General features: G+C 39.6%; 3 protein-coding genes and 1 pseudogene across 4 annotated transcripts; 1 reads left to right on the forward strand and 3 right to left on the reverse strand.

Annotated features, from left to right (window-relative positions):
* LOC101300252 (magnesium transporter MRS2-4-like) lies at positions 1-3150 on the reverse strand. Its single transcript, XM_004299857.1, has 4 exons — positions 2838-3150; positions 2347-2762; positions 1936-2217; positions 1-684 (listed from the first exon to the last, which is right to left on the reverse strand). Exons 1-4 carry the CDS (start codon positions 3136-3138, stop codon positions 406-408), a joined length of 1278 nt encoding a protein of 425 aa, XP_004299905.1. The 5' UTR covers positions 3139-3150; the 3' UTR covers positions 1-405.
* Positions 3151-4743: 1593 nt separating this feature from the next.
* On the reverse strand, positions 4744-9186 carry LOC101300537 (ABC transporter I family member 10, chloroplastic-like). The gene is made up of 7 exons (XM_004299858.1): positions 9148-9186; positions 8393-8550; positions 8103-8274; positions 7758-7844; positions 5718-5843; positions 5497-5619; positions 4744-5080 (listed from the first exon to the last, which is right to left on the reverse strand). Exons 2-7 carry the CDS (start codon positions 8488-8490, stop codon positions 4871-4873), a joined length of 816 nt encoding a protein of 271 aa, XP_004299906.1. The 5' UTR covers positions 8491-8550; positions 9148-9186; the 3' UTR covers positions 4744-4870.
* A 176-nt stretch (positions 9187-9362) lies between these two features.
* Positions 9363-16564, forward strand: LOC101300823 (conserved oligomeric Golgi complex subunit 1-like). Its single transcript, XM_004299859.1, has 7 exons — positions 9363-11410; positions 11903-12097; positions 12715-12983; positions 13928-14107; positions 14373-14553; positions 14970-15274; positions 16170-16564. The coding sequence occupies exons 1-6, from the start codon at positions 9383-9385 to the stop codon at positions 15132-15134; spliced, it is 3018 nt and encodes a 1005-aa protein (XP_004299907.1). The 5' UTR covers positions 9363-9382; the 3' UTR covers positions 15135-15274; positions 16170-16564.
* Positions 16565-17286: 722 nt separating this feature from the next.
* On the reverse strand, positions 17287-19892 carry LOC101308685 (annotated as a pseudogene). The gene is made up of 3 exons (XR_184813.1): positions 19579-19892; positions 19327-19476; positions 17287-18925 (listed from the first exon to the last, which is right to left on the reverse strand). The product of XR_184813.1 is annotated as a cleavage and polyadenylation specificity factor subunit 3-I-like (transcript).
* Between the last annotated feature and the right edge of the window lie 33 nt (positions 19893-19925).

Here is a 19925-nt window from a genome sequence, read left to right on the forward strand (position 1 = left end):
AATGTATATCTGATCAATATTTAATCAATATGAAACGAAGAATTTTCTCTGTATTCTAAATTTCTAATACACAATAGTTTTAGTGTTTTACACCAAACAAATATCCTACATAAGAGAAAGGCCAAATGATGTTACAGCAGTTGTAAAAGTCTGGTCGATAGATGCAACTTGCTACAGTAGTTCTTGTCTTATGAAGACATGAAATCCTTGAACTGTTGCACTCACCAAAATGCAACACACCCTCTATCTTATGTGCGCTCACAAGATGTCTAGCAAGCAATTCAAGATGTCTAGCTTGACACCAGAGTCGGCTTTTTTCTTTTTCGTTTTGGTGGGAGGTTGATTAGTCAGGTTTATAAACAAGTTTGTGTATCTAGTATATCTACGAAAGATCATGAAGAGGACTCATGAACCAAGCAGCTTCTTCCACCTTGCATACCCAAAAACAAGGAAGAAAAGCAATACCGAAAATGCAGTAATACTTCCAACAAAGAACTCAAATATCCCATCCTTTTTGTATAGTACACAGGGAATGTTCATACCAAATATTCCAGCAATCAAGGTCTCAACGGCTATAGCAAATGATGCAATGGTCAATGTTAATTGGAGCTGAATGAGTTCGTTTCGCTGGTTGTCAAGTTGAATGTTGACGTAGTCCTCTGTGTCATCTATATACTCCCGTACCTACATCCAATGGAGAAACAATATGACTGTCACCCAGGCAGTACACCATTTATCTAACTTCATATATATATATATATTATATAGTAGAAAGTTTGCTGCTGTGATAATAGAAGGTTCTTATATATATATATATACAGCCCTTCTCGGCTGCGGACGTCCGCACCAACGGTTTTGGTGCGGATTTCCATTTTTGCACCACTTTCCAATCGAATTTCCTCATCTCCACCGTCTAGTATCTAGATAATATTGTGTAGATCATCTCTGCAAAATTTCAGCCAATTTGGTGATCGTTAAGGCCCTCAAACTCGAGTTTTTCTGGTATGAACACAACCGGACAGAATTCAGTCCGTCCATTTGTTTTTCGAGTTTGAGGGCCTTAACGATCACCAAATTGGCTGAAATTTTGCAGAGATGATCTACACAATATTATCTAGATACTAGACGGTGGAGATGAGGAAATTTGATCGGAAAGTGGTGCAAAAATAGAAATCCGCACCAAAAAATTGGTGCGGACGTCCGCAGTTGAGAAAATCCGTATATATATATATACACAGTCTGGATGTGAAGCGGACGTCCGTCCGTTCTCCACCCTCCGGCGCCGGCGACGGCGCGCCTCCACCCCAGAACACTCCAGCAGCGTCCCCGACCACTTTCCCTCCCTGGCGAGTCCGTTCTTTTCTAGTTTTCCGACGAGAACACCCAAAACTTCAAACAAGATCAATCTCGCCGGAAACTGGAAAAGAACGGACTCGCCGGGAAGGGAAAGTGGTCGGGGACGCTGTTGGAGTGTTCTGGGGTGGAGGCACGCCGTTGTCGGCGCCGGAGGGTGGAGAACGGACGGACGTCCGCACTTTAAGCCGAGTGCGGACGTCCGCTTCTCATCCTCTCTCTCTATATATATGACTTTCAAAGAGGATATCATGTTCAAAGTCAAGAAGATCACTAACAAGGCTACTATCAAGGGGTGAGTTGATTAATTGGAAGATTAATATCTACAGACTGATCAAAAATCCTTGATTAATCACAAACAGACTCTTACTCTTCCTCGTTTTTGGAGACCAACTGACTTGTGAATCAAAAATCCTATATAAATGATAATTACATCAGTTCGAACTTGAGATGTGTGAGGTTGAATTTTAAGTGACAAAATTACATTTAGGTGTTTAGAAAAAGAAGGGATCAACTTATCCAGAACTCACAAATTGAATTGTACTTGACTCAAAAGGTTGCTAAGCGAAGACTTGCACTTACCGACAATATCTTGTTACGAGTTCCATCAAGTTGCATAAAGTAAGCCTCAAGCAACATTTCTAAATCCTCTACATCATCTTCACCCATGTTGTTGCTAGTTACCAAACTAGCACTTCTATTAGAACTTAGCCGACGGAGATTGGGCGCAATAGGACTGATGCTATTTGAGCCAGAACGGACCAACAAAGCCTCAGATTGTTGGTTCTGAATCCACTTTCTTGTCAAATATAAATGTGCCATGTCTTCATTGTCATCCAACAAATGCTCAATTTCATCTCTGACCTGAAATTAGATAGACACTTGAAAGAGATATAGTAGAAAGTTTGTACAAGGTGGCACATAGAGGACACATGCAAAACTATTGAAAAGCAGTGAGAAGAACTTTCATGACGTAAGACTGGGCAAATATACCTTCTGTACTCGTGCAAGCAAACGGGTGAGATTGCTTTTCAAACTGCGAACAAGTTCAAGATTATTGGTGCTAACATTTCTGGCGAGTTCATCAAGAACAGGGTAAGCTTCCATCTCAAGGTCAGCCACACTGGAATCCAAGAATGTACAGACAACTTCTAGAGCAATCTCGAGAACCTGAAACTCAAATGGGAGATCACATTGCAAACCTTCAACTGCCTCAGGAAGAGGTAACCATTGTGGAGCGGTTGAATCCAGTTCATCAACCCTGGATTGGGTTTTATAAGGAAGCTGTTGCCTTAGCTGATCGGCAAAGGGAAGAACCTCCTGGCGCAGAGGATCAAGCAATAGAACCTCTTCGGCAGTAACTATAGCCTTTATAAACTCTAAATTGACCACCATGGCCTTCTCCCTGGCTGCAATTGAAATTGAAAGGAGAAATGAAATTAACCTAGAAGAAGAAGAAATCAAATACAAGGAGGGATAGGTACCAAGGATGCTGGAGGAATGAGAGAAAACAGGGCCAAGAATTCTCAAGTCACGAGGAGGAATGGCAGCACGTCGGATAATAGCATTCTTGTCACACTCGACTAGCTCGGAACCACCGCAGCGATCGAATCGCATCCAAAGCCTGGCTCCCCCGGCCTTCTTCTTCGCCTTGACAGCCCCCAAACTGTTGTTCAAGGGCGAGGGTCCCATTGGCTGTGGCGGCGAAGGAAAAGGGCCGATCAACTTCTTCACACGCCGCCGGCTGCTGCTGCTGCGCTTCAACGACAACGGACCCTTCCCCATTCTCAATCTCTCTCTCGCGATTATGCCTTGTTTGAGGATGAAATTGCGGGTCGGACCTTTTTTATGTCGTGGATTTCGTATGAACCCGAATTCAGGTGACCATACCCGATGAACACGAGACACGTGTCCATTTTAACAGGTTGGTTGTAATTTAGGGATATAACATAAGGAGTTTTGGGTATTTGACATATTTATTTATAATTATTATGGACACTTGTCAATCTCTCATTAGTGTTTGTTACTCACAAATGATCATAGCTGGTCACCCAAGTTATTTTCGTTTTGGATTAAGCTGGAAGACTTTTTTAATAGTTAAAATTTTAAACTACCCGAATTGCTCATTATTTATTACGTTCTAAAAACACTATAATTTGTAATTTAATACCTAGGTTTTCTTTGTAATTTGATAAATATGAAAAACAGAAAATAGAAAAAATGGAAAAAACCAACAAATTATGAGCAGTTTTGTCTAATACCATTTGGTCTGTGACACGATTTCTCTTTCGTAAGTGAAAGGTTGTGAGTTCGATTCACGATAGACAAGTTAATTGTAACATTTAAGTTGTCATCCGATAAAAAAAATATAGAGCAGTTCTTGGCTTCATGCCAACTACAATAGTAAATGTTTACAAGCCGGAAAAAAAAAAGAACCAAATTATTTTTTATTGATAAATAATTCATACATATAACAAAAAAAAATTATAGAAGCAAATGGACGCATGAGTGAGCGTGAGTTAAGCAGTTAGTTCAGTATTTAGGCATAAAATTTGACCAGACAATCTACACCCAATTGTACAAAAAAAATATAAAGTTTTTTAAATTACTAGCTAATAAACCCCTATCAAATGCTAGCGAACTGCAAGAAAAAAAATTAAAAATATTAATCATAACAAGAAAATATGAAGTTTTCTTGCAGTATATTTCTTTTGGGTTGGAAATTGAACACCGCCCGCCTTGTGGTGCTCAATTCCTTCCACAGCGTTATGAGATCATGCAGTGGTTGTTTGTGCCGATAGAAGTTCGATTTCGCTGTGGCTGCTTTCTGTTCACTTTCACAAACGAGAGAGATACGATGCGAGTCAAGAAGCGTTGTCCTTGCGCATTTCAGAGGGCTATGATGCTCCTTAATGATTAATGACAGCTTATCCGACATAGTGGCGTTCAAGAAGGGCGGTCCTTGAGTGTTTCAGAGGGCTATGATCCTCCTCAAGGATTATGATGGCTTATCCAACATAGCGACGGTGCCCTTGGACTTCATATGGATATGGGTAGAGATGACAGGCATGCCTCCGGGTTTGCTCACGGCCGTGCATCTAATTGGCAAAACCATTGGATCAGTCTAATGCCAAACACCAACTCTGATACCCGAAAGCAAAAGCAGCCTCAAAAGTAGCTCAGAAAACTGTCCCAAACTGAGCCTAATTAGCCGATATAATCGCTTTTAAAAGTGTTGGGCTAGTGTCGGGCTTTAGGCCATTTGCCACCTAGGTATTTCTATGCTTGTGAAGTTTTTGTGTTTTTCTAGTCAAAATTGCAATAACTTAAGGTTGTTGCGCAACAGGCGCAACCTAGGTCCCCTCGGCCTCCACCACAAGTTGGCAGTGCGATTTAGACCCGTAGGACTTCAAAAAAGGCCCAAGGAGGCCTCGGATGGTCACATAGAGCACAAAGCATAGAGAATAACCAATATAAATATGAAGTTATACACGGAAAAGTAGTCTCTCACTCTCGGTTAAGAATTGATTTCGACAAAATAAGCTGATTGCCTGGTTTTGATAAAATCCATAATGCTTGCTGCATCGCCCTGCATCGCTACTCTCCCATTTTCCATATAAATGGCACCATCTGCATACTCAAGTTCTTCCAGGCGATGAGTGACCCATAATGCTGTAACTTCCCCAGAACTATCCAAGGAATTCCTCACAGCTTTGATCACCCCAACCTTGTCATAAAAGCTAAAACTCAGTAACAATTATAGAGCACAAAGCATAGAGAATATCTATTGCCTAGAAAATGCTGAACTTGTAAAGAAAGTGCATCTATATAAAAATAGGAACAGGATGACTGCTGAAGTGAAATGATTATTAAACAAGAAAGCCATATTCTTCACTAGAAGAATAAAGAATAGAAAGTCATAAGAAGGTGCCCAAGTGACTTGCAAAAGCTAGTCTGATTATATGGGCTCCAGCACCATCATATGGAATTTATCTATCAAGTCATATCAGATTTATGGAATTTACCTTATTATAAATTCACTTTGTCTCTAAATGTAGTTCAATTTGCAATTGTGTCCAATAAGAGAATATGATAAAATTGTAATCCTCATTTCATATCAATTGTAAATGAGAAAGAAACTACCTGATCATTTTCATCCAAAAATGTTGTCAACTCATCCAACAACAGGACTTTGCATGCTTCAGCTAAAGCACCGGCAATGGCAACCCTTTGCTTCTGGCCTCCACTAAGAGTCTGAACTGACCTCTTCAGAGATGGGACAAAATGAAAACCTGTAAGTTTCTTGCAAATATTGTTGTGTATGTCGAGTAAACTTTGAGTCATAATAGTTGTCCTTAATTTACCTGCAAGTATTTCGACATGCCTACAGCATTCGCAGCTTTTGACACTCTAGATTTGACTTCATCACGTGCCAAGTTGAACTTACCAAGACCAAATGCCACATCTGCTTCAACTGTAGGCATTACTACCTGTTACATGAAAGATGGTGACAATATAAACTCGAACAAGAGTTCCTCCAGTAGCTCTATCGTAGTGACAATGGTATTTAATTTCACAATTAGGCCATGAAAATTTTAAGAATCCACCAAGTAAACCACTAACTAATATGAAAGATGACTTATAAATCTGTATTATTACAAGTTCTTTTTTCTTTTACAAGACAAGAAAACCTGTATTGCTACAAAGAATTGAAGTACATCATTATGAACGCTATCTGGGAATTCATGAAAACTGAAAAAAAAAAAAAAAAAAAAAAAAACTAAAATTCCATCAAAACAGCTCGGCCATGCATCAACCTACAACAGCTTAAAAACTTCTTAAAAAGATATATGACTACAGAAATTGATGCCTAAGGGGAATACAACAACCAAACCTCGTCTAATGATCTCTCCACTCCTATCCACTAAACCTTCAAATACCCTTCCTTTCTCCCCATCCAGACCATCCAAGTACAGTGAAAACCATGCATCCCAACCCACATTACATTGGCCTGCTCCCTTCTACCAGATATCCTTTTGTTCTTCTGGAGAAGAAACAAGAAACTGCCAGTCTTTAAAATTAGGGGATTTGAAAAATTCCAAAGGGGTGGGAAAAAGTTATTAGGTTTTGTTGATATCCATTCCCAAACCTCTGAAATTTAAAAGATGCTTTTCTGTCCAACTTTCAGTCATTCAATGTCCAGATGACTGCTAGCATTGTACAAACCCATAACATTTATGCTTTCTTCTCTGGGATTGTCACAAGTGTATTTACAATACCATGAACCAAGCAGGAACATTCTCTCATAGATCTGAACAAAGTACTGAGAAGAATAATAATCACTACTCAAAAGCCTTTTTGCATCTTCCACAGAAGAAAACAAACACTGATCTCCAAAATATAGGTAAGTGCAGAGAGGTCCTCCACCTCTTGATTGTTGAATAACCTTCAAAAACCAAATCCTAATAATAAGGTAGAGCAAACCACTCACAAAACTAGAGATATCATATATTTGCATTGTGTTGTTTAGACAGCAAATAGAAGCTAATAATCTCCAGTAAGGACATTGTACGGAAGCTAATGTCTGACTGGTTAACATATATGGATATACCTATTGGTTGTTATCTTTTATACTGCATGATGACTAGAATGCCAATACAACTTGATAGATGTCAATAAGGTATTCTCCAGACTTATAGAAGCAGACCACTGGAGGCATGACTAACAGCATCTGAGACACAAAACCATTTACAGGGAGAATAGGGCATATATGTCAAGGCAGCAGGGTAAATGATCTCTGTAAACATAAGCTTTGCCAGGTCATTGGGCATCAGAACCTCATTTTGCTTCCTATAGAAAATGGATGCCCCTACCATTTCAGGTCATTATCTGTTTCTTGTGACAAAACTCAGCCAAAAAAATAATGCTAAGCTTTCTGACTGAGCATCGCAGGTTCTTTGGGCCCTAGTGCGGTAACATACTGCTAGCCCTTTAACAGCTTGGTGTTTTGGTTGACAGGTATATCAGGTCAAGACGATAGAAGACAACAAGATGACAACTATTCACTGGGCCATACCCGTTTGAGTGCTCGCTCCATATTCAGTTCCCTTTTGTCCAGAAACGAGCAGAAGCTAGTTACACTATAAGTTGCAAGACAACTCTGTTGTATTAAATGATACCATGCACTGAACATAAACATTGGCTGCCATAATCACCATATTCATATATCCACAGAAATATAGTGAATATAAGAATCACTAGGCCACAAAAAACTCAAGTCCTATCCAGCACTCATTCCTTGAACCCCCACCACTCCATAACATATTAATCCTTCTGTTTTTTTAATATCACTAAGGCAGTGCCTGAAATTGAAAGCCTGGAAACTAAAAGTTATAAAAGTAAACCTGATGGTCTGGGTTTTGAAAAACGAAACTCCTAGGCCTCTTCACATACACAGTTCCGTTTGTTGGATTCAAAAGACCAGCCAAAATCTGCAACAGTTCAAACAAAGTGTAGATAAAAACTGTTAGTTTTGCTTATTCTTTTTTTGTGATCACTTACTTATCTAATTTCCCCACGCCACAACTAACTTTTAGCATACAAGTCAGAAAAGGTCCTTTTCGTTTTCTTTACTATTCAGTCATTTTCTTTTTGGTTTATAACGATAAGAATCTAATCAATAAAACCATGAAAAAAAAATCAACTACTGATAACATTAACCCTTTAAGCAAGAAACAGCTTTGACATACCTTTAGGAGGGTAGATTTCCCACAACCATTGGGGCCAAGAAGCATCCAAAACTGCCCTGAAGGAATGCGAAGCGAGCAATCTTTAAGAATTGGTATGGTTTTACCTTGCTTTGTTGCGACTGAGAAGTTCAAGTTGCAACCTTCTATGGAAATTTCCTCAGAAACATTAGTCCTGAATATACAGAATGAGAAGTACCCAAATCAATTACAATTACCACACAATAAGAAAACAATTAAAGAAATAAGTGCGTAAAGAAATTAAAGGTGAAAAGATATCTGATGGTGCGAACCTGGTGAGAGGAATAGAGTGCACAGGGGGGACAGAAGTCTTAGAGGCATGTATGAGTTGTGATGGATACATCAGCTTATGGCATTCTAGTTGCCACATGAGTATTGCTGAATCCACAAGTCAAGCCCAGTTTGGTATTGCTGCACTGTAATAATTAAGCTGCCAATAGTGATGTATGAATGATCATCAGTTGCAGTAAAGCTGCAGAGCATACGGTAACCTTAGTTTTCAGAAGTGTTATGCTTATAAGAAACAGTATCTATGTGTGTGTGTTTTTTCAGATGCATTATCTGACAGATGCATCAGGCCATGATATTATAATTTTCTTTTCCCAAAACATAAAAAGGATTGCTAATCAAAGAACATGTTTTACACCTTTTTTGCATTATGCAAATTAGAGGAAGACACAACTAGCTACCACACCACCAAAAAGAGAAGCACGGCAGCATGGTTGTAGATACAATGTGGGCAAAGAAGATAAGTTTCCAACCTAGGTAGACTTAAGAGTGATAGTTTTGGAGCGCAGCATGATAGTTTTCCATTTCCAAATTGTAAAAAAAGGGTCGGTTTCCCTTTTACTGGGTTTACTGAGACGATCCAAAATAATTCAACTATGACAACTGTATCGAATTCGTTGTATTACATTGAAATGAGAACGAAGTAATTCCAGAAAAGAATGGTTCGAAGTGGAGCAGCTAAGTCGGAAATTGTTTCAAAAGAAACAGAAATCAAATTAAGAATAAAATAAGAAGTTACCCGTCAGCAAAGAGAGGCGAGCTAGCAGCAGCAGTACAGGAGGAGGAGGGAGGAGGGAGGGGTTGGTTTTTGTAGTCGGTCTCTAAGATGGAAGGTAGGGATACAGATGGAAATTCCTTTAAGGGCAGTCTTGGTATTTAACTTAAACTATTTATTCGGAGATGTTGAAGATCTAGAAGCTTGAGATCTCTCTTCCTCTTGAATTGTGAATTGTGAATTAGGGATTGAATTTGCGATGAGAGTGAGCAATGAGGCGGAGGCGCTGTTCCGGACGAAAGGAATCAGCGAGATCCGAAATGTGGAATCGGCGACGCGTTTGCAGATCCAAGCGAAGAAGGAGGAGCTCCGTCAACTGGTGGGCACACGGTACCGTGACCTCATCGACTCGGCCGACTCCATCGTCCTGATGAAGCGGTCCTCCCTCTCCATCTCCCGAAACCTCTCCTCCGTCCACCACTCCATCCTCTCTCTTTCGCGTTCCCATGATGAGGAATCTAAGCCCTCCGATGGCGATGGCTCTAATGGCAATGGCATCTACGCCGTCGCCTGCCGCGTCAAGTACCTGGTGGACACCCCGGAGAACATATGGGGCTGCCTCGACGAGTCCATGTTCCTCGAGTCCGCCGCCCGCTACGTCCGTGCCCGCCACGTCCACTCCACTCTCACCACCCTCCATAACTCCTTCCTCTCTCCCTTCCCTCTCCTCCACCACCAATGGCAGATCGTCGACACCTTCAAGTCCCAGATCTCCCAGCGCTCCCGCGACCTCCTCTCCGACCACCGCCTCTCCCACCTCCCCGTCTCCTCCTTCGCCGACGCCTTGGCCGCCCTCGCTCTCATCGACGACCTCTCCCCCCGCCACGTCCTCTCCCTCTTCCTCCACACCCGCAAGGCCTGGCTCTCCCACATTCTCAACGCCGCCGCCGATGACGACGTCGTCTCCGTGCTCTGCCAGGCCCTCAGGGTCATTCAGCTCACTGTGGGCCAGGTCGGGGAACTCTTTCTCCGTGTTTTCAACGACATGCCTCTCTTTTACAAGGTCGTCTTGGCCTGCCCTCCTGCGTCCCAACTCTTTGGCGGCATTCCCAACCCCGATGAGGAGGTCAAGCTGTGGAACTCCTTCAGGGACAACTTGGAGTCCGCCATGGGAATACTCGACAAAGACTACATCGCCGCTGCTTCTTCTTCATGGCTTAGCCACTGCGGAGCTCAGATGCTCCACCAGATTAATGGCAGGTATCTCATCGATGCTATTGCCAGCGGCAAAGAGCTTGCCGCTGCTGAGAGCTTGATAAGGGAGACTATGAACAGCAAAGAGGTCCTAGAAGGGAGCTTGGAGTGGCTCAAGAAAGTTTTCGGCTCCCAAATTGACCTGCCATGGAGTCGAATGAGTGAACTTGTTCTGGGAGATGATTCCGACCTCTGGGACAGTATCTTTGAGAGTGGATTTGTTGGGAGGATGAAGGTGATTGTGGACTCCCGGTTTGACAAGCTCAAGACGGCTGCCAGTATTAATCATGGCCAGGCCGTTGATTTCCTAGGGGCAGGTGGTGGAGTTTGGTTCTTAGAATCCAAATCAAACAATAAGAAGGCTGGTTCTCTGCCATGTGAAGAGAATTGTCTCAATTTCTACTTTGGTCCTCAAGTTAGCGATATTAGGGATGCGGTGGACAGCAGCTGTCAGGATGTGCTTGATGACCTCCTCTCTTTTCTGGAGTCTCCAAAGGCAGCTGTTAGATTAAAGAATCTGGTGCCCTATTTACAAGACAAGTGTTTCCAAACTGTATCCCTCATATTGGAGCAACTGAGTAGTGAACTTGATAATTTGGAAAAGGGCAGCAACAAGCACAAGCTGGTAACCGTCGAAAGGGCTCTTTTCATCGGTAGACTCTTGTTTGCGTTGCAGAATCACTCCAAACACATTCCCTTAGTACTTGGCCCACCAAGGTCTTGGGTGAATGAAGCTGAGTCTACAGTTTTTGACAAATTACCATCCTTACTGAGACAGTCAAGAGCACCCACCGATTCTCATGTGCTTGATAGCCCCCTCAGCACTAAAAGACACACTTCATCTGCTACTGCCGCACTGCTTGGAGCCAGTCAAAGTGCAAGCCCTAAACTTGAAGAGCTTAATGTAACTATGCGAAATCTCCGAATTAGAGCACATGCTTTCTGGATGACTTGGCTATCTGATGAGCTCTCAGTTATACTTTCCCGTGATCTAGAAAAGGACAATGCTTTGTCATCCTCAACTCCCCTGAGGGTAAGTCACATTGAACATACTGCTTTATGCTTTCTTTTTCTTGTTTACTATTTATTACTAATCAACCTTTAAAATTTATTAGGAGGTACAAAAGATTCATCATTTTGTCTTTTTCTTTCATTTGAGAATTTGAAATTAAAAGGTTGTGGATACTTCTGAAGTTAAACTTGATACTGCAGGCTGGTATTGATTTTTAAAATTTGACATTTGGTCTGTTCTTAAATGTAACAAACATAAAGTAAAATTGTTGTATTAATAATCAACTGCTTTAATTAAGCCACGTACTGGCTTAACTTGATACCTGACTGGAACATGTATCTCAACATTGTATTAGTATATCTGAAGTGTCCTTGGTGCTCATTGACCTGCTAACCAAGACATTGGGGTGCACTAATTTAATGGTTTATTATGCTACCGTATATGTGGTTTGCAAGTACATTGTTGGTTAGAATATAAAGAGCCATTTCTCATATATTTCTGTTAATTGCGCAGGGTTGGGAAGAGACAGTAGTTAGGCAAGAACAGTCTGATGATGACCAATCAGAGATGAAAATATGGCTCCCATCCATGCCTTCTCTCTACATTGTTTCGTTTCTGTTTCGTGTATGTGAAGAAGTTCACCGGATAGGAGGTCATGTTCTTGACAAAATAATTTTGCAAAAATTTGCGTTAAGACTATTAGAAAAGGTATGCAACTCTGCTTGAGATCTTACTTCACTTATTTTCTGTATCCGAATACGTTTTCTGTATAGGCTACACAAGTAAGACAACAAAACTAGTCTCCCCCTCAAAATTGTAGCACAATATCTATTTTTACCATCCAAATCCCACACATATGTGATACTACTAAAGACTGAGTAGATTCGTAAATTTACAAGCCACTTGCCCAATAGGTCGTTGACCAATGACAAGCAATATATATGTTTTATTTTATATCTGATTGTAGTGTGGCTGAAACCTTTCATTGCCTGAAACCTTTCTTCTTATCTTGTACGATTAATAGTGTTTACTTTACGATATGTATGTAACCTATTCCAGTTGTGTGCGCACACGTGTTTATCATACTCTAAAGAATTTATATCTTGCTAGTTGTTTATATGTAGTAGTTTATATTTAATGGTCGCATCTGTCATCATTTAAAATGACAAAAAGGTTCTAATTTAATTGAGATATTTCTATTTCTTGCTTTTTGGCTCTGTTTGGTAATTGCTGAGGCAATTCAATATATTTCTAACCTATTCCAATCCCTGATTGGAGTGATCCAATCTATTTTTCTTTTTATTGATCAGAATATTTGCATGTAGGTTCTTGGCATTTATGGCGACTTCCTTTCAAATCTAGATGCTGGTGGGTCTCAAGTGTCAGAAAAAGGAGTCTTGCAGATTTTGTTGGACTTGAGATTTGTTTTTGATGTCCTCTCTGGGGGTGATTCTAATTTAAATGAGGAGCGGAAGACAAAGAGTACTTTCAGAAGGAAGCAGGACCAAAGCCGTATGAAGTCAGCTACTGGAGAGCGATTTGATGGGTTGATACATAGATTTTCACAAAGATTGGATCCCATAGACTGGCTAACGTAAGCTTAATATTCTTGTGAATTATTTATCGTATTTACACTTGTTTTCCCACATTCTTTAACGGTTGTATTATCCTGACAGTCGTATTATCCTGACAGCTTGAACGGTTGTGAGTAATAGGTAACCTCATAGCAAAATGTATATTCTTACGGTTATTTGCTTGGCTAGCTGGTCATTGCTGATAGTGGATCACATGACATAGTGTTTAGTGCTAATGGAAATCGGTGATATCAATTTATAACATAAATGGAATGTAATGTCATCTAGAAGATTTTTTTGGGGGGAACTTTGCACTTTCTAAATCTTTAATGCAACAAAGAAGTCGGTGTATGGGTTAATAGTGTTTTTTCACTTTCTAAAACACTATTAACCCATTTATACTTTAGTTATTAAAGGTTTTCCGTCCTCAATTTTGCTTGTGTTTTGTAATTATGAGGTAAAACCATGTGAGGTGGAATGTTATGATGATATTGCGGCTTTTTTTTTATACAAAGAAGCACCTTCTTTTTACTGAATGTAACTGAAATCTTTGAAGTGGCATAGTTTATATAAGATCTTGGTATTATTAAAGCAAAAACATGGTGGCTATGAAAGAGACTTACTGGTGATAACATTTAAGCACCCACAAGAATCCTTTAGTGGACCTCACCTAAAAGTAAATTCATTATTATTCTGTTATCTTCCTCTCTAGTTCATTACCTCATTGTCTGTTCATTAGCAATCTGAATTTTAGCTAGACTCAACTGAATGTAGGGCATCTGTATCAGCGTCCCGGGTATCAATTTAATGTTTTACCTTTTTTTCGTTTGTTAGTTGGTAACTTGGTAGGGCATCTTTATTCTTTATTAGCATCCCAGGTATCAATTTAATGTTGAACGTTTCTTTTTGTTAGTTGGTGACTTGGAATATCTATTTATGCAGTTCTCTAATTTCTCCGTTTTAGGTATGAGCCATATCTCTGGGAAAATGAGAAGCAGTCCTACCTCCGGCATGCCGTCCTTTTTGGATTCTTTGTGCAACTTAATCGCATGTACACAGACACTGTTCAAAAACTTCCTACTAATTCAGAGTCCAATGTCATGAGATGCTCTTCAGTTCCTCGCTTTAAGTACCTTCCAATCAGGTTGCTCATTCTATACACAAAATAAGATTATACTTGTAGCTACCTTTATTGCATGAGTTTGCATAGACACACTGTTGTCAATTGATTGTTTTCGTATACTTGAACTGTATAGATTGGGTTGCACTTGTCGATCCATTTCATAAGACGGATTAGTGCTTTCTCATATCACATCTTCTCGAAAGGATATACATATGTGTATTCATATTGCCTAAGGGTGTAACACTGAATAGAGGACTAAATTTTTTGACTTCATCTTGGATTATAGTGCCCCAGCATTGTCTTCAAGAGGAACAGCTGCTAAGAAATCCATTGCAACATCTTCTGATGATATTTCTTCAAGAAGTACCTGGAAAGCTTATACAAATGGAGAGCTGTCCAGAAGTATGGATTTGGATGATAACTCAAGTTTTGGGGTTGCAGTACCAATCTTAAAATCTTTTATGCAGGCAAGGCTTCCTATCTCTTTCTGTATTTCTTGCAACAACGTTTTCCTTTTTGACAGTTGAGTTCTGGGCCTTTTGTCATGCTTGAAAAACACTCACGGTTTGTAATTTAATTTTTAAGTGACACAATAATAGTGCTAATCATGTTCAGTGGACATGATATGGTGATTTCAGATAGAAAGTTTTTGACTTGATACACCTGAAATTTCTGTATATAAATGATGTATGTTTACACTTTTTTTTTTTTTGCTTTTTTTTGTTGTTTTGTTTGCAAGTTGCATTCGTAGATTGTTGTCAAATGCTGAGTTTATGATGACATGGTAATAATGCAAATATGGAATATGGACAAAATGTTTTTGTTGCATTTGTTTGGCAAATGATAGCTAGATTCTCAAATTGATGTTCATTTTAATTGGCAGGCTGGAAGTAGATTTGGAGAGAGCACAATGAAACTGGGATCCATGCTAACAGATGGGCAAGTGGGAATATTCAAGGATAGATCCATGTCGACATTTGGTGACATTCTACCTGCCCATGCTGCAGGTCTCCTTTCATCATTCACAGCTTCCAGATCAGAGTCTTGATTGCGTTCAGAACCCTTCTGTCCGTGTTCTTTTCACCAGATATTTGTAATCTTTCATTGTCAAGAGAAGAGTGGAATCTCACCAAGCATGTGATTACGGTGCAGTATTTGCGGTGCCCATATAGAAACTGGTACAAAAAGGTATGCACTCAAAATAATGCAGTAATATGTTGACTTGGGTGGATTTTGAAATAAAGATATGTACAACCTCATGAAGATATCTAGGATGAATAATTCTGCAATGAACCTTTTAAGAGTTTTTGTACCTTTTTTTACACTGTCTAGCCATTTAATGTTGGTTCAGTGTTTATGAGCTACACAGTTATTTTTCAAAAACAAAAGCTAAAAAAAGAAAAAGAAAAATGATGATCGAGAAATATTATAATACCTTTTTATATTAAAGGATCATTGTTTGGAAAGTAGACATGATTCGATCACTGCTGTGATTTGGGTCTGTAAATTTCCCAGAAGACACTCAAGTACATGATAAATGGATAAAATTAAAATGCTGCCGGATCTGTCTTTGTAATTTGTTACTTGTCTGTTTATAAATTCTTGTTAACTATAGAACAGGATCTGCATCATAAGAAAGAATTAAACATATGGAAGTGGATCTGCATCCTGTGAAAGAATCGAACATGTTGCTCTATGATTTCTCTGAAAACTATGAATTATTATATACTCATAGAGTCATAGATCATACCTGCATATATAATATAGATTGTTCATTTTGAAGTTCATGGTGACAGTTATTATTGGCATGAGGTCTATCTATTTGTTTGTGACCCTAGTTACCTGGAGAGATTTCTTATGTGACTGACGTTTTAGTATATGTGATTTATGATTGGAGATTCAAAGCATGAACAGTTTGGATGAGTGAAATAGATTGCATTGTGGGTTTCACGTGCACTGTTTAAAATTAAGCAGAAAAAGGAATTCTTCTGTAGAAATTTAATTCTTATAAAAAGTGTATAGATGTTGATGGTCAAAATGATTGATTTTGTTCGGTTTGCTTGTGTTCATTTTTCTGCTGCAGGCTGGTGAACAGAGGGACTTGGGAGACACTGAATACCATCTCGAACACAGATTGAGGATGTGTGCTAATGCATGTTCAGATTCAATTGTAGATTTTGTAACTAATTAATGTTTGGTAGGTGCTTCACTACAACAAGATTGCAAACAACTGAGGTCAAGCAAAGAATTAAAATGGAGTTTTGAAAGAATTGGAAGGATGGAATGGGGATAAAAAAAACTTTTGTAAATAGAAACTGAGTATGAATGTATGGCCTTTACTGGTTTGTTTTTTTGATGGAAAAGTTTTTTTCCTTGGAACATACGGTAGAAGTTTGTTTTGGTCATAAAAAAATATGAATGTATTTAATTGAATGAAAAATTAATTAATGGTAATAAAAATTGGGTGAAGTATCTTAATGGTTAGTGGTACCAAATATACACATCAAATTACTTGAAGGAGAACACCTATTAGTCCTTTCGCTACAAACTGATTTGAAGAATGATATTAAATTATTTATTACGTGTCACATGTTGGAACATCAAAGAATTCAGGTTGGTTCATTGCGTACTGATAACACAATTTGTCGTTTTTGCTGCGGTTCGTTCTCTGGAAGATGCTGCAGGTCAGATTTGGAGAACTGTTCTTGTCCCTGCTCCCCTGCATCATACTTCCTATATGTTGGTCTGGTGGAGGCCAAATCTATTTTCCAAGAAATGCAAGTTGAAGATTGTGTTCATTTTTGTATGCTGGTACATATAGGAGTATCATTTATACTGGTCTTTGTTAAGCTTCTTAATACGATTGTGCAGAGTAATTCTATGGTCTTTGTTAAGCTCATTAATGGCACGTACAGGTTTAGATTTACATCAAATTAGAACCAATGAAAAATAAAAAGTAAAGATAGACAAAGAAATTTAAGAACTTGATGAAAAATAAGACAGACGACATTTCAAAAACGCATCAGTGAACCAATGAAAAGAAACAGTATTAGAAAAACAGAAACAAAAAACATATGAAAGAAATAGCCGCTGCATTTGCTAAAAGCTAATGTTACTATTCAGAATTCCTCTGTTGCTTACAACTCCTGAAAGTTAACTCAGATACAAAAACAAAGATGTTGAAAACCTACGAAAAACAACTACGACGCAGAAAGAAAAATTGGCTTCACTGCACTTTGGATACGACGAAATGCTGTCTTTACTCTTTCCTTGAGGCCTTCATTTTCACTCTCAACGTCCCCACTCTGTTTATCAAGCAGTGCCACATTTCCATCAACACTGATCACCAACTTCCCATTTTCTCCAGGCTTCACATCCCCAAAGAGTGATACAAGAAGTGCATGAATGACCTTTTCTGTTTTCTTCCCATTCTCTTCCTCTGTTTTTATGTCCTTGGATTCAATGACTACCTTGGGGACTTCTCTGTTGATATTCAAAATTAAAGCCATGATGGAGTCCGAAACCATGTCACTCATAGGATCTGACATCCAATGCAGTGAGACATGTTTATCTGTATCTTGCCTCACAGTCACTAGATCATGCACCTTTAACGTTGGCACTCCAGATTCTTCATCCGCAGAAGATTCTACGCTTTCATATATTTGCCTCAACCGATGTTTTATCACCATAAAGCCAGTACGTAGTATACGGGATAGTAATACCCTGCGTGACATTTGCCGTTGACAGCTGCGAGAAAACATGAAGATCTTCGGAAGCCATAATCTGATAACTGAAACCTTTTTTTACCAGTAAACCGCTTACTTTTTCTCCAACTTCCGGGGTCTTCTCAGCAACCCTTCCAATAGCTTTAGCCATTTTCTGCAAGTTGAAATACATCTCAACAGACTGACAATTCTTTGGTGTGAGGATTTTGGTGTTGCGATCACGAAACTGAGTCATGAGCTTCTCTTTCAGCCTTCCCATCTCATGAGCTTCTCCATGAACAAGGATTATGTTAGGAGGCCTCAGCTCCTCCAAAAATGCACTTGTCTGAACAGAGTCTGCATGAGCAGAGAATGAAATGTAATGTACCGACATGTTGAGCGGAGCAGCTAGCCCATTCATAAGGGTGACCTCTTTCGGTTCATTGATGATTGTCTTTGCAAGTGTCCCCTCAACCACAAAACCTGGAATCACACATGCATTTCTCTTATCAGAGCACCACATATCAAAAAGCTGCCTTGACAACCCGCTTTGAAGACCACCAGGGCTTGCCATCACGACCGAGGGGCCTACATCTTTGAAATTCTCAATGCTCTTTAGTGGTGATATGTACTTAAAGAGGAAGGGATTTGACTTCGCATTGCGGATCCTATCTTTCATTGAGAGGGTGTATGTCTCATAAACAGATAAACATCTTTTTGCCAGAGGGGAAGAATAGTATATAGGAATATTTTGAAGCTCTGGATGATTTGCCCAATACTCATCAAGGATCAGGAGAAGTTCTTGGGCACGGCCAAGTGCAAATGCAGGAATTAAGACACGGCCCCCTCGAGAGAGAGCAGTGTGTATAGCTTCAGTGAATCGCTTCTCACGGATGTTTCGAGGTTGATGGTGCTGGACACCATATGTGGATTCAATAATGCATATATCAGGCGAGAACTGTGGAGTCTCAGCAGCACGGAGGTGTCGATCTTCTTCGCGTGAATAATCTCCAGTATAGAGGACCCTAACACCGGCAATATCAACCATAAACATAGCAGCACCAAGGACATGACCTGCAGTGTAGCACCAAAACCGAATGCCCTCAACTTCTACTGTTTGGTGGAAATCAATAACCTACAATTACCAAGCAACGTCAGAGAATCATGAGATAATCATTCATGTCATGTTGTACTTCAAAAGATCCAACAACAGATGTACCAAAAATGGATACAGCCATTATAAGTATACGGATTAAAATTGTACTCGGAGGAAAAAAGTGCATGACAATGTAAAGATGGGCAGATTAATGAAATCATTAAAATGGGCTGTAAGAAAAATGAAAGACATGATCAATGAACACAGATTCTCTTCTTATTAGCGGCATCTGACTCTGATTCTAAGAGACTTGTACTAGACAACTTAGTGGCACTTTGAGAATTTCATTGAGAGAACCTACAAGTTATTCAGTTGGGAACAAAAACAGGCAGAAACAAAACACATAGAACAAGAACAGGCGGAGATGAGAAACAAGAAACCTCAATTTTATCCATAGAAGCATTAATGTCCTGCTCGTCGAACAACATATCTTCAACAGAAACTTTGCTGACTTTCACATAATCTGTCAAAAGCAACTTATAGATAGCCTTGGTTGCATATGTCATAAAGACTAGGCCTTTGAATGTGGTCTATCAAAAGTAGCACACATTCTCATTAATTTCTGAAAGAAAAATATTTATAAAAAAAAAGAAAAAAAAAGTGAATTGAATTAGAAAGTAGGAAGTATGCACCTTCTCAAGAAAGTAAGGTAGGGAAGCAGCATGATCCAAGTGAAAACTGCAAAACGTAGAAGCAAGTATGAACACATAGATGAAGATGATGAAATGAGGAAGAAACAAGAAGAAGAGTGGAGAGCAGCCATGCCGGAGAAAGCGGGATGGATCCCGCAATCGAACAAGACAGTTTTGCCCTTGTAGGACATGTAAACGCAAGACCGACCAACTTCGTTTCCGGCTCCCAAGGGAGTCACAATCAGCTTATCATCCTCTTTTGCTGCCGAGGACGACGATGCCTCCCGCCTCTTCACTCCCCCCGTCGAACCCATTTTTTCCTACAAGCTCAAAAACCCTAATATTTC

The sequence above is a fragment of the Fragaria vesca genome, linkage group LG5, assembly GCF_000184155.1.
Source record: "Fragaria vesca subsp. vesca linkage group LG5, FraVesHawaii_1.0, whole genome shotgun sequence".
Classification (NCBI taxonomy): Eukaryota; Viridiplantae; Streptophyta; class Magnoliopsida; order Rosales; family Rosaceae; genus Fragaria; species Fragaria vesca.

Excerpts from the sequence above, each read along its gene's own strand:
- LOC101300252 (XM_004299857.1), bottom strand. The coding sequence starts at position 3,138 with ATGGGGAAGGGTCCGTTGTCGTTGAAGCGCAGCAGCAGCAGCCGGCGG. Across the intron at positions 2,218-2,346 it reads TGCTTGCACGAGTACAGAAG|GTCAGAGATGAAATTGAGCA; the intron begins GTATATTTGCCC and ends ATCTAATTTCAG. Across the intron at positions 685-1,935 it reads CTCGTAACAAGATATTGTCG|GTACGGGAGTATATAGATGA; the intron begins GTAAGTGCAAGT and ends CATTGGATGTAG.
- LOC101300823 (XM_004299859.1), top strand. The coding sequence starts at position 9,383 with ATGAGAGTGAGCAATGAGGCGGAGGCGCTGTTCCGGACGAAAGGAATC. Across the intron at positions 12,098-12,714 it reads CGTTAAGACTATTAGAAAAG|GTTCTTGGCATTTATGGCGA; the intron begins GTATGCAACTCT and ends ATTTGCATGTAG. Across the intron at positions 12,984-13,927 it reads GATCCCATAGACTGGCTAAC|GTATGAGCCATATCTCTGGG; the intron begins GTAAGCTTAATA and ends TCTCCGTTTTAG.
- LOC101300537 (XM_004299858.1), bottom strand. The coding sequence starts at position 8,490 with ATGTGGCAACTAGAATGCCATAAGCTGATGTATCCATCACAACTCATA. Across the intron at positions 7,845-8,102 it reads GGAAATCTACCCTCCTAAAG|ATTTTGGCTGGTCTTTTGAA; the intron begins GTATGTCAAAGC and ends GAACTGTTGCAG. Across the intron at positions 5,081-5,496 it reads TTTTGGATGAAAATGATCAG|GTTGGGGTGATCAAAGCTGT; the intron begins GTAGTTTCTTTC and ends TTTTATGACAAG.